This window comes from Camponotus vicinus, unplaced genomic scaffold (genome assembly GCF_025532165.1).
Source record: "Camponotus vicinus isolate PSW18456_S1 unplaced genomic scaffold, iyCamVici1.0 SCAF_6, whole genome shotgun sequence".
Classification (NCBI taxonomy): Eukaryota; Metazoa; Arthropoda; class Insecta; order Hymenoptera; family Formicidae; genus Camponotus; species Camponotus vicinus.
The window spans coordinates 12,529,187-12,542,471 of record NW_028141978.1 but is presented as its reverse complement, the minus strand read 5'-3'; the positions used below and the strand labels follow the sequence as shown (position 1 = coordinate 12,542,471).

The 13,285-nt window shown below is 31.9% G+C and overlaps 3 protein-coding genes across 7 annotated transcripts in view; 2 read left to right on the top strand and 1 right to left on the bottom strand.

Moving 5' to 3' along the window:
- The first annotated feature begins 1,157 nt into the window (after positions 1-1,157).
- On the top strand, positions 1,158-2,940 carry LOC145973214 (uncharacterized). The gene is made up of 4 exons (XM_083102456.1): positions 1,158-1,931; positions 2,068-2,252; positions 2,317-2,468; positions 2,540-2,940. The coding sequence occupies exons 1-4, from the start codon at positions 1,814-1,816 to the stop codon at positions 2,583-2,585; spliced, it is 501 nt and encodes a 166-aa protein (XP_082958582.1). The 5' UTR covers positions 1,158-1,813; the 3' UTR covers positions 2,586-2,940.
- A 121-nt stretch (positions 2,941-3,061) lies between these two features.
- Positions 3,062-5,962, top strand: LOC145973205 (uncharacterized). Its single transcript, XM_083102444.1, has 2 exons — positions 3,062-3,493; positions 3,769-5,962. Exons 1-2 carry the CDS (start codon positions 3,478-3,480, stop codon positions 5,385-5,387), a joined length of 1,635 nt encoding a protein of 544 aa, XP_082958570.1. The 5' UTR covers positions 3,062-3,477; the 3' UTR covers positions 5,388-5,962.
- The window catches only part of Atp7 (copper-transporting ATPase 1), an 18,016-nt gene continuing 10,310 nt past the window's right edge, over positions 5,580-13,285 (bottom strand). For 4 of the 5 annotated variants that reach the window (XM_083102436.1, XM_083102438.1, XM_083102440.1 and 1 more), the window contains 12 exons: positions 12,732-13,126; positions 11,966-12,237; positions 11,636-11,857; positions 11,097-11,326; positions 10,823-11,012; positions 10,503-10,736; positions 9,555-10,425; positions 8,872-9,455; positions 8,577-8,780; positions 8,283-8,503; positions 8,001-8,165; positions 5,580-6,573 (listed from right to left, as the gene is read on the bottom strand). In XM_083102436.1, coding sequence (XP_082958562.1) covers positions 6,441-6,573; positions 8,001-8,165; positions 8,283-8,503; positions 8,577-8,780; positions 8,872-9,455; positions 9,555-10,425; positions 10,503-10,736; positions 10,823-11,012; positions 11,097-11,326; positions 11,636-11,857; positions 11,966-12,237; positions 12,732-13,126 — 3,721 coding nt within the window. In that variant the 3' untranslated portion in view covers positions 5,580-6,440. Of the gene's footprint in view, positions 6,574-8,000; positions 8,166-8,282; positions 8,504-8,576; positions 8,781-8,871; positions 9,456-9,554; positions 10,426-10,502; positions 10,737-10,822; positions 11,013-11,096; positions 11,327-11,635; positions 11,892-11,965; positions 12,238-12,731; positions 13,127-13,285 lie in introns of those variants that run through there. The other variant, XM_083102439.1, reaches the window with a different exon arrangement.

Below are 13,285 nucleotides of genomic sequence, written 5' to 3'. Positions count from 1 at the left end.
TTATAAGGGAAATATTTGATTTTTAATAAATTAAATGATTCATTGTATGGTGTATGTATGTATGTGTATATGAATGAATGTGTCCAACTGATATTTGTATTCAATATGAATAATAATAATAATTTGTAGTATATCTTAATGTTTTAATTACTTATTATATATTGCTTATTACCTATTGTAAATTTATACAAAATATTATTTGATGTGCATCGTGCACATTAATGCATCTATTCGAATTTCTTATAAATTTAAGATATAATTGCTTTAGAAAGAGTTTTTTAAATGAGAACACTATATATATAAAAATATTTCAATAATAACAATATGTACCTGTCCAGTTAGTATATACTAGAATGAAAAAATGTGCAACTAATAAAACATTGAATTCATATTTCCATACTTATTCCTGATCTCTACAATTTTCGACGTAGCATGGACACGCACCAAATAGAAATTTTATCAGCAGCATCAAAAAATGAATGTGATTATGTAGTTCTACGAGCTTTAAATAGGTGCAGAGGCGCTGTTGTTCCGGCATTTGAACATCCTACCAGAGAGAAGACTGAGAGATGTCATGGCCCGCTTATATTCAACATAAAACGATTGCTTCGTTATAATTAATAATTATTGCATTTCTTTATCGAAAATTATCAAATTAATCATTTCACTAGTGACGACGTCGCCACCTATCGACCACTTATCGGAACTACATGTTTTAATAGTTTTCGGCAATTATATCCAATATAAAATCATTATTTTAATAACTGTTGCATTTTTTTTTATCGAAAATTAACGAAAAAGATCATTTCACAAGTGATGACGTCGTCACTTGTGAAATGATTTATTTGTAAATTTTCGATAAAAAAAATGCAATAATTATTAATTATAACGATGGAGCAATGCAAAGCAATTAAGGAGCAATTGTTTTATGTTGGATATAATTGCCGAAAATTATTAAAATATTTAGTTCCGATAAGTGGCCGACAGCTGGCGACGTCGTCACTAGTGAAATGATTAATTTGTTAATTTTCGATTAAAAAAATGCAATAATTATTAATTATAACGATAGAGCAATACAAAGCAATTAAGGAGCAATTGTTTTATGTTGGATATAATTGCCGAAAACTATTTAAACATTTAGTTCCGATAAGTGGCCGACAGGTGGCGTCGTCGTCACTAGTGAAATGATTAATTTGTTAATTTTCGATAAAATTTTCGATAAAAAAAATGCAATAATTATTAATTATAACGATGGAGCAATGCAAAGCAATTAAGGAGCAATTGTTTTATGTTGGATATAATTGCCGAAAACTATTTAAACATTTAGTTCCGATAAGGTGGCGTCGTCGTCATTTGTGAAGTGATTTATTTGTTAATTTTCGATAAAATAATGCAATAATCGTTAAACTAATGATGGAGCAATAGGGAGCAATTAGGGATCGTTTTATACCGGATATAATTGCCGAAAACCATTAGAACTATGTTTTTCAGTAAAAATGGTTAATTTTGTTTTTTGTAAATATTATAAAAACTATTAATTTTAGAAGAGGAGCAATTGTAGATTCGGACGGAGCAATTGAGGAGCAATCGTTTGAGCTATAGTTTATTAAAAAATATGAACTTCCAGTGCTAACTTATTTCCGGTTTCACCTAACCTAAAATAAAAGCGAGCCATGGTGTCGGTCATTCTTCTCTCTGACGAAGATAAGATGACTCTGCGCAATCAATGTTAAAAGCATCGAGTATTGTGTCGTGATAGCGAGATAGTAGAGCGATTTATGCTGATCGAATTCGCTAAACGCTGGCTTTAAAAATGCCGAAACGCCTTTGTCCCTTCGAAGCGGACTTGCTACCGCAGATGAAAGTGCACGTCGGACAGAAACAAGTAGATAACGGCGTGTCGAGAGACGAACGGATGAAGGATGTTTACGGTAAGATGTTTGTTTTATTCTCATTAATTCTGCATCTATTCTTACATTTTTCTTTATATTAAAAAGTCTCTACTTGTAATTCTTGACAATAATGCACCTTGTTGCTTTAATATTTTGTTCTTATTAAATTTTTTAGATAAGACCCTGGCTCTGCTAAGGACAGGTGCAAAGGCACTCTCCCACAAATTGAATGTATCTGCGCAAATGGATTTTATAGATCTACCTCCACTGTCGCCTTGTAAATTAAAATCAACGTCCAATCTAAAACAGATGCTACTGACCGACAAATTACAACTGAAATTAAGCGATAAGATTATTAATGTGAGTTGTATATGACTATTATAACTTGACAGATTGCATGATTCTGCAACATTCCTTCTTCTAGAATATCCAAGTGGATCTTTGCGGATGTTGTCGACTGATAGATCAATCTACAATAAGCAAATGCTATTACTGTGATCAGACATTATGTTCTTCTTGTCTGTCTGCATGCACTGGCTGTTCAGAAATGTTCTGTCAGAATTGCTCTCTACCTATGTAAGTTACAAGTCACGTTGTTGTCAAAGCTTTAAATATGCATGAAATTTATAACTGAATTTTTATTTCAGATATAATCGCGAAGAGCAAATCATGTGTCTTAATTGCTACCAATAGCTATCAGAAAAATATTTTTTTTGAAAAAGCTCTTTGCAAATATCTGATAGTTTTATAATTTTAACATTTTCTTATATAATTTTGTATAGATATATGTATAAATTATTTATTTGAATCACATGCTGTTAATAGTAACCGAAAATGGAGAATTTTATAATTATTGCAAAATTTTGCACGAACATACACAGTATTAAATTATTATAAAATGTTCTATGGATGCGTTGTTTTATATTTTAATTTAATTTTTTTAGCTATATAAAATATTCTTTATTTACGTATGTATGTATTATATGAAAATATTAACAAGGATGTAAAATTAAGACATTAAATATATTTGAAAGAAACATTTCTATAACTGATTGATTTTTATTTCGATATAATACTAAAAAGTCATATATATAATAAAATTAGTTACAAGATAAATATTTTAAATAAAATTGCCATTCTGATGTAATAACGTGCATTGAAATTAGGAAAAAATGTATAGCCTATTTTTTTTATCTTTTCATTATTGAAAATACTTAGCTTTTTTGTTTTTAAACTAAAATGAAAACAAACATCGATTATGTATATCAAAGATTTTATTAAATTGAAAAGAGCGCGTTTTTATTGTCCAATAAAATCGAGATCATTCTTGGCGATTTTATTGGACAGCATTTGACGCACTATTGTCGACACCATCGACACACAAAGACTGAAATTTCAAATTTCTCCAATGATACAGATATTATGGTTTGATCGAATTAATAGGCGTTAACATTTTTGGTTAACATTCTTGCGACATATTTAACAAAGAACGTGAGGACATTTTATTAGGAAGCTCTTTCTCGGCTCTCGAGTTAAAGTATTTCGTAAAATACATCAAGATATTTCAACAAAATTTCCTTTGACTATGATGGAAAATCAAGGTACGTAGTTATATCGGAAAATAAGCACGAGAGCCACGTAAAGTAAATTGCACGATTAAATAATTTCTTTACTTCGCTTATGATTTTTTTATTGTCTTGAAAAATGATAAAAATTAATTACACAAAGTTTTACTTCCGAATTAAATTGAGTTATTAATAGAATGTGAATTTCTTGAAATTATTTATTTAGATAACAATATATTTTTTTACTTATTTGTGATATTTTATTGATTTTTATTGAATTATTAATAAATATGAGATATTTCTTCTTTCAGATTTGATAACTGATGAAATCATAAAAGTAGAACACGAAATGGACAAGTGTGTTTCAATGATACAACCTGATGATGCTGATGGTAATAATGTATATTCACCAAATATGTTGAATTCCACAAATCCAGGAAATGAGGCTGTTCAAAGTTGCGAGGATAAAAAAGTACATTATGAAGAAAGATATATTTCTATTGGGAATGAAGCACATGAACGTGATAAAGTTATAGCGGATAAAATGATAGAAGAACACAGAAAGATGAACACAGAAGTAAACAGTAAAAGAATCAGAAGAAGTAATCGTTTATCAGTAAATGATAAGAAAGAAAATGTGAAAACAACTATCAGCGGTAAGGTACTAAAGCAGAAGAAGACAACAAGGAAATCAAATAAAATAGCACAGACTACGATACCAAATGAGATATTAACAATGTTATACAAGAAGTTTGAACCTCAAAGATATGAAAACTCAATGTTACCACCATTTAGGTACATTATGCCTAATAATGCGAACAATGCATTGCAATATATTCCATATGGAATAGCAAAACAAGAAGAATCACATTACAATTTAAATAATAATAGAAACATGTTACAGTATCTAGATTACAATAATTTGAGATCTGAGAAACAACCAATTTTGATGAATCCTAACCCTTGGCCAATTGTATCAAAAAGTGGTCATAATTTCATAAACAATAATACGCAAAATCAAGTAGAACAATCTGGCTTCATTAATGATAAGCAATATCATAATTCATACACTGCTGCTGATTACAATTTGAAACAAAGTGAAAATCCATACTTTCAGCCTTCGATTAAATCTACAGATTCCCATAAATTACTTAGTATGGAAAATAAAGTTTTTCATTGTTCGTGCAATGCCTGTACGAGCAATATGTGGAACAACATGCATGCATGCGGCGAAGTTTTTCCAAAAATGAACAATGCATTTCAACAAATAGTCAACAACAACACTTTAAGTTATATTCCATTAGCTGCTACTTCTAATAATGCTTGGAATACTACAGTAGGATCTTTCAATTACTTTCCTCCTAATTATCAACCATTACAAGCAGATTACAATTTTAAAAGATTATTTTATAGCGGTTTCAATACAATAAATAATGCAACTAACAATGGATACAACAATGTGATGGCAAGGAGAAACATAATGTCCCCATTAAATAACTGGAATACTCATATAAATCACTTAACGATTCCATGTAATAACAATACAAATATTGCTTTGGACGCGTCTGTGCCATCTGAACCATTATCGTCGTCTTCTCTTTATACAGACAATACTAGCACACAATGTAACTATTATAATAAAGATTTGGCAAAAGTGAACATGTCTGTGGATCAGTACAAGGAAAAAAATTTCAATCCAATATCTGCAATATCTACCTTTGAAAACTCAGTAGCTACTGATATGCATGGATTGGATTCTGAGTCAACAAATACTTTATCGCAAAATACATCCAATGAAAACGATATAATATATGACATTACAAATTTTGTTCCTGAAACAAATACAGCCAATACATCTGAAGAATCTCAATCTTACTCATATATTAAGGAGATGGACAAAAATTGGTCATCAAACATATCTAATATTTAAAAAAAAATATATTTAATGTTATTTGCAGATTAAATTAGCAATAGTAATTTTACACAAAGATGTGATATACTAATTTGTAGGCATTTTTTTTTTTTAAATACTATATATCTCAGAAAACTCTTTTATATGTTTTTTTATATGTTTTTTGTTAAAAATATTTTGATATAGTAATATTTGACATTTTGATATATATATTTTTGTTTTTTATTGCAAAATGCTTTTATTAATGTATACATAATAATTTGTGTTAAAAGAGATTTTTGTTTTTAATATACAAACTTACATTTCTTAGATATTTGACGTACATTATATAATACATTAAGTATTTAAAAAAAGAATAAATACGTTCAAATATATAATATATCTCACGTGTTTTTTTTTTTTTTTTTTTTTCATTTAATGGCAATTATAGTCTAATTATTTTTATATTTTAAATATCATTACATTTACATATTTAGTTCATTCATCATTATATTTACATTTTTAGTTTAATGCAAATTGATTTAAGTATAAAACACTTCTAAAATGACAAAAGAACTAACATGTATAATTGAAAACTAAATATGACAAATTATAATAAACAATATATATTATATTTTCTCTTTAATGTATAAAATATGATTTCCCTTTCCTGTGCTATTTAAATTAAGTACACCTGTATGCAGTACGTATCAAAAAGTACTGGTATAAGACTTATACTTGTTAATTGTAATAAAAAAACAATATAAAAGACTTGTTAAATTAAATCATATTCTTTTTTACACTTAATATACAAAGTCTATTTAAAAATATATTTGTTAATCTATGTATGAACTCACAAAGCAACAAAGTCTTGTACTAGTTAATAGTATCATTTTTGATAACTTTTATGTCTAATATACGGTAGATAAAAATTATCATAAATATAAATAATAGAATTATTAGTTGACTATACAGTTAACTTCTTACAGTTAATTGTAAAAGATATTAAAAATATAGATAATTTTTTATTAATTTACTATGAAATATAAGTCAATGGAAGAAACATGTTTGTCATATGTAGCCCTGCAAGATTCATACAGGAGTTATATCTATAGAGTTTTTCGCATTTTTACGATAATGTGAAAAATTCATAGCCAAATCAATCTCGTCAACTTCTTCACCAAGAAGATGGCCTTCGGGATCGGATTTTGACTTTCCAAATATTCTGTAAATAAATTTCACGATGCAAGACAAAATTTAATAATAATTGTATAGACAACCTTTATGTTAGTTAATTGCTTCCGCTATTAGTGAATTAATAAGCTTCACAGAAGTATTTTACAATAAATTAGTAATTTATAGGTCTTTTTTTGTTACAGAAATGTTATTTATTGCCTTGCAAGTGATTGTAAGTTAATATGTTAGTATATGATATTTTTTATAAAAAAAGTTTCACATTTCAATGAATCACTTATTTGTTATCTTTCCCAGTGGAAAAATAACGAGATTACACCTAAAATACATAAAAGTAAAATATTTCACATGTGAAATATAATTATATTCTAATAAGCACAAACAAAAGGCAACTTATTATTGCATACATATCAACAATAAATAATTAGGATTAATGAAGCAATATTATATCTATCTGGAAATACACATGAGTATTTATTCATAAAATAATTGTACAATAAAATTGCATACTTATAATACATTATAACAACAGTTTAGCAAATATATTGCACTCGACAATCTATACATTTTATTATTTATTCATTTTTTACAAAATGTTATATGTAACAAAAATATATACATATTTGTATATATATATAGTTTCCTGACGATATATTTCTCTTGAATAATATGAATTTTTAATTTCAGTCTTATATTTTGTTGTAAGTCATAAACTAATATTATCAGAAGATAAGCAAAATTTTTTCGGGAAAAAATATCTGACAAATCATTATTACGATGATTAATAAATTACTTTTATTACAACACTAACAGAAATATTCTTTTCAACTAAGCAATAATTTAATAGACGATTACACACTATTTATATATATATATTTATTTATATATATAATACTATTTATATTTATTAATCCATGAAAATTGAGAATAATACCTTTAAATCTTTATTATCGAATGCGAGTGACAACATGTGAAAAAAAATGAATTTATTTCAATATATTTGTTTTTTAAAAAAAATATTTACATTACTTGTACATCATAATTCAAAATGATTAGTAAAAAGGAGATTATGCATAAAACATATACATAAAACCTTTCAAAAACAATTATCAATATATAAATGTTTAAAAACAGATAAAAAGAACCGCTTACCAAATGAACGTAATTAAATCATAAATTATAAATGATATTCCAAGCATATAATTATTGATTAGTTACATTTGGTTTAATTCTCCAGTGATATTATTTGTATTAATATATATGTGTGAATGAACAATAAGGAAGAGCGTGTTATATTATCAAAAATAATTCTGGCGCTGTACAAGATTAGTATAAATAAATAATGTACTTTTTATTTGCTAAAATCAATTTGCAATTAGCTATACATATATGCGTTAAGCGATAGAGTTATTATAGTCTTGCGAAACGCCTGAGAGTAACACATTCGTTTGCGCATACCTGGATAATGTGGACGTTGATCTGTTCATGACCGGTGCGACTGAATCGTCCAATCCCCGATGAAGTGATATTGCGTCTAAATCAATCATTCGCGCTGTGGAGTGGGCATGTATAGCTGCTAGGTATTCTGCAGTTTCCAATGTGGCTTTAGTAGGTTTCCGATAACTGTACAAAGAATCGGTATGCATTGAAATATATTTGAATCGATTATAAAATAGACAATGTCATTAAAGAATTTTATTTCAAATCAACAGTCAAAGATTCGGCAATATATCTACTTACAGTTTCAATAGTAAAGAACTTCCCACTACGGAAACTGAACTTAAAGCCATGGCGGCGGAAGACATCCACGGTTGCAGGAAGAGACCGATGGGACTAAATATTCCAGCGGCTATGGGAATGCCTAAGAGATTGTAGATACTTGCGAATAAGAAATTTAATCTTATTCTGTAGACCGTTCTCCGTGATAAATCCAAGCACGCGATTACATCCAGAAGATCGTTCTGCAATATAATGCGACATTATTTCTTTTGTACAACGATTAAGACGCATTATTTCTGCTTGTTGTATAATTACGCGCATCAGAACTACGTCGGCAGCCTCTACAGCAACATCGGTACCCGATGCGATAGCGATACCGACATCCGATTGAGCTAGAGCCGGACTGTCATTGACACCATCTCCTACCATGGCGACTCTTAAACCTTGATCTTGTAGTCGTTGAATTTTAGCCACTTTGTGAGATGGTAACACTTCCGCGAAAACTTTGCTGATGCCAACCTGTACATTTCCGAAAAGCAGAAGAAGCCGATAAACATGAATTTAGCCACAAAAATGAAATCTTTTATATGCAACAGAATCTCCTCCGTACCTGTCTAGCGATAGAAGCCGCGGTTTTCCTATTATCACCTGTCAAAAGAATCACTTGCAATCCCATTTTCTTTAAGGTATAGACCGCGAGATGCGCCTCGGGCTTCACAGTGTCGGCGACGCTGATCATGGCGATCAGAACATTATTTACAGCAACTAAGACGGCAGTATGTCCAAGATCCTCTTCGTTAACCATCCTCGTATCGATCTCTTGTGGAATATTGATTGCATTCCGGCGCATCCATTCCCGATTACCGATACAGACTTCGTACATGTCATCGGCGATATTCCGATCGCCTTGCGAATCAGGATTTAACAGTAATTGCAGATCTAAATTTTGTCTCTCCCGCGTCGATTCGACAATCGGTATATTGTCGACAGGCACGTTATTGAGATTATATATCCCGGCCGGCGTATTGCTCTGATTCACATAATTGATGATCTTCTCAGACTTTAGTGCATCGGACAGAGCGACGTTCAGGTGGGACACCTTACACTTGAGACCACAACCAGCAACCGCTTGAAAATTCGTGCACTGCCCAGTAGCATCTGATCCGATCGTATCTTTTACATAGCGTACGATTGCTTAAAATAGAAAAAATAACAATTGTCATGTGATTCAATATAATTACATAGAAAATATGATAATATATATGATAAAATATGATAATAATAAAGATTTACCCGACGCAATAGGATGTTCGCTATTTATTTCTGCCGTGCCAATGATCAGTAAAAACTTTGCCAACGAGCAGATCTTTTCATTCACAAACAAACCAATCTTGGTGACGATCGGCACACCGTGCGTCAACGTTCCTGTCTTGTCGAAGACAACACATTTAACCTTGTGCGCATTTTCCAATGGTTCGGCACCCTTGATCAAAATACCGTTCATCGCGCCTACCCCTGTACCAACCATAACCGCGGTTGGCGTGGCTAAGCCAAGTGCGCAAGGACAGGCAATTGCGAGCACCGCCAAGGCGCTTCGAAAAGCGTATTGAAGTATGATTTCTGTACGATTTATGCCATTCTTATTGATCTGATCGTTGTGCACCAAAGGCAGTTGCTCGACATTCATGTAACCGATGATGATCCAGATTATCAATGTCACTATGGAGACTAATATAACCACAGGTATAAAATAACCGGCTATCTTGTCGGCCAGCTGTTGGATTGGCGCTTTGTTTGTCTGCGCCTCCTCTACTAAGCGAACGATTTGCGCCAATGTCGTGTGCTCGCCTGTATGCGTAGCGGTGATTAATAGCGGTCCGTTTTGATTGATCGATCCGCCGATCACTACTGAACCCTTATTCTTTGGCACTGGCATACTCTCCCCCGTAATTAGACTCTCGTCGCAGGTCGACTGACCAGACAGTACGCGGCCGTCAACAGGCACTTTGGCACCCTGAAACACCTTCAACACGTCGTTGCGTTGCACTAGATCGATGCTTATTAAACGCTCGGATAGTATTTCATTATTCGGACCAAGCGTAACTAATACAGCATCCGTGGCTTTCAAGGATAACAATTTTGAAAGAGCTTCGGATGTTTTCCCCTAAAAAACAAAGCGTTCTTAATGTCGTGTATATCTTTTCGCAGAAGTGATTTATTGAATCATTGTTGAAAAAGTACCTTTGCCACATGCTCAAGCCATCTTCCTAGACTGATGAAGACTAGCAGCATCGGCGGAGTATCAAAGAATGTCTGTGGACTGACATTTTCTTGCATTATCATAGCGGCAGTTAGGACGGCGACAGAATAAAAGTATGAGATCGTAGTGGTCATTGAGATCAAGACATCCATATTGGTTGTGCGGTGTTTTATAGCTTTGTAGGCTTGCACGTAAAAATGCCAGCCGCCAAAGAACTGCGCAAAGAAAGAGAATATAAGAAATAAATCTGCATATCATGTATAACGGAATAAGCGAGATAAACATTCTATCTTGCGCATACCTGCACCGGTGTGGAGAACACGAAAAGTATTAAATTTTCCCAGGAGAGACCAGGTACTATGCAACACATTTCCTCATGCGTTGTGTTGTCGATGGACATGCTTACCATGAAATACGTCATTACTATCATGCACGGAACTCCGAAGAGCAATGATATCAAGAACGCCGTTCGCCATTTACTTATCTCTTCTCTGCAACACGAAAAACAATAATTCCAAAAAATTCCTATCTTGCAAGGAAGATACTTACGCATATCGTGAGAAAATTATCCTTACTTCTGGTCCAAGTAATCTCTATTCTCTTTATCTCGGTTGCTGAACAAACTGGCAGTGAAGCCTAATTTATTAATACTTTCGACAATATCCCTGACACCGATCTTTTCCGCGTCGTACTTGAACTTTCCCCGTTGCGTCGCGAGAGCGACCACTGCCGATCGTATACCGGGCAATCTCTTCACGGTCGATTCTATTTTGTTTACACATGATGCACATGTCATACCCAAGATCTGAAATTAATTTTATCAAAAACGTGCAGCGCTCCCACTACATATTTTCAAGTAATCATAAATTCTTGAACAAATCTTTCTTTTTATACTAATAGAAATACATTTAAAAATAATATCGCAAGCAGAATAATTTATTTCCAAAATATAAACTATGTATATAAAGATAATATATCGCGATTTTCAACCATCTAATCGACAATCTATCTCAATTTTCGATATATATATATAAAATATATTCGATATATATATATATATATATATATATATATATATTAATACCAATCTAAAATTATAAGTCAATTATCTTACTTTCAATTCAATCTCGCCTTCTCCAGTCCCAGATTCTTCGATTAGAGTCGTAGGAAAGCCCAATTCCGATATACTGGAAGCAATATCCACCGCTCTTATTTTATCGGGATTGTACATGATTTCTGCTTTGGCGGCCATTAACGCTACCAATATGCTGTTTACACCATATAACTTTTTACAGTGTTTTTCTATCGCGGCGACGCAGGAAGCGCAAGTCATACCCTTTAATCGACAAACGAATCCATCATCCATATAACTAACACGAAACGCTATATTGTATGGGGAGTTTGAATAAATTAATTTAAAGTCGAAGATTAAAGTATAACGTACCGTTATGTGTAAGAAACACTTTGACAATTGTCCCTTGATGTCACCACCACCGTTCACTTGCATCAGTTCCGCTTTTTTATTATTATTGACAACAAGAGATTTCACAACTTTGTTGACACCGTCTATCTCCTTCACGTATGCCGTAAAGCCCATGTCTTCTATGTACGCTGCTATTTGATCGGCCGTTACATCGCTGCTGTAAGAGACCTTGGCTTCTTTATCCTCTAGACTAACATTGACGTCCTTTATATCGGGCTTTTCGGAGAGAACACCTACGGAATACATATAAACGATTTAATATGTGGAAGCTACAATACATGTGATTCGCGAATATAAATTTAAAGATAAAAAACTTTACAAAGTTTCACAAAGTTTCAAACGCATTTAACAACTCTGCTTATACAGATATAAAAGCATTTCTTTCCAAACAAGAACAAGGAAATTCCATAATAGATAAAAATAATTATATAATAATTTAATAAAATAATTATATAATATTTATATAATAATTATATAATAGATAAAAATAAAGTAATAAATAAAAATAAGTAATAAATAAAAATAAAGTAATAAATAAAAATAAAGTAATAAATAAAAATAAGTAATAAACAAAAATAAAGTAATAAACAAAAATAAAGTAATAAATAAAAATAAATTATGTAACAAATAAAAATAAAGTTTTAGATACACTCTTCAGTCATTGATGAACTCTGAAAAATCTCACACATATTCTGGATTTATTTCTCTATTCTGTACATTGACTCACCGGTGATGTTCTTAACGCACGACGAGCAAGTCATTCCGTCCACGTGTATGATGCAAGTCTTGGTGGCAGGTACTAAGGAGACGAGGGTATTCGTGGTTTCATTCTTCGTGGCGTCATTGGACATTGGTAGATTGGCGGTAAATCCCATGTCCTCGATCGCGTCCGCCAATTCTCGCGGCGTCGTCTCACGCATCCTGTACTCGATATAGCCGGCCATCTCCTCCAGGACAACTCTGATACTGATGACATCCGATCGTTTGCTGATCATCCCCTCGATGTTCCTCACGCAACTCTGGCATGTCATGCCCTGGATACCGATTTTAATCACGCTGGTCTCTTTCGTGGAATGCTCCTGTGGCACCAGATTCTCGTAGTCGATGTCATCATCGCTATCCCTTCAAAAATGTTTACAGATAATTTAGGCATTTGTTCGATAAGAACAGAAAATGTGCTCGATCTTAACATTACTTTCATGATGCAATGTATCTCGTAACTAAAATTCGATGCGATATGATAAATGAAAATGATAAAAATGCCGATTAATATAATAAGAA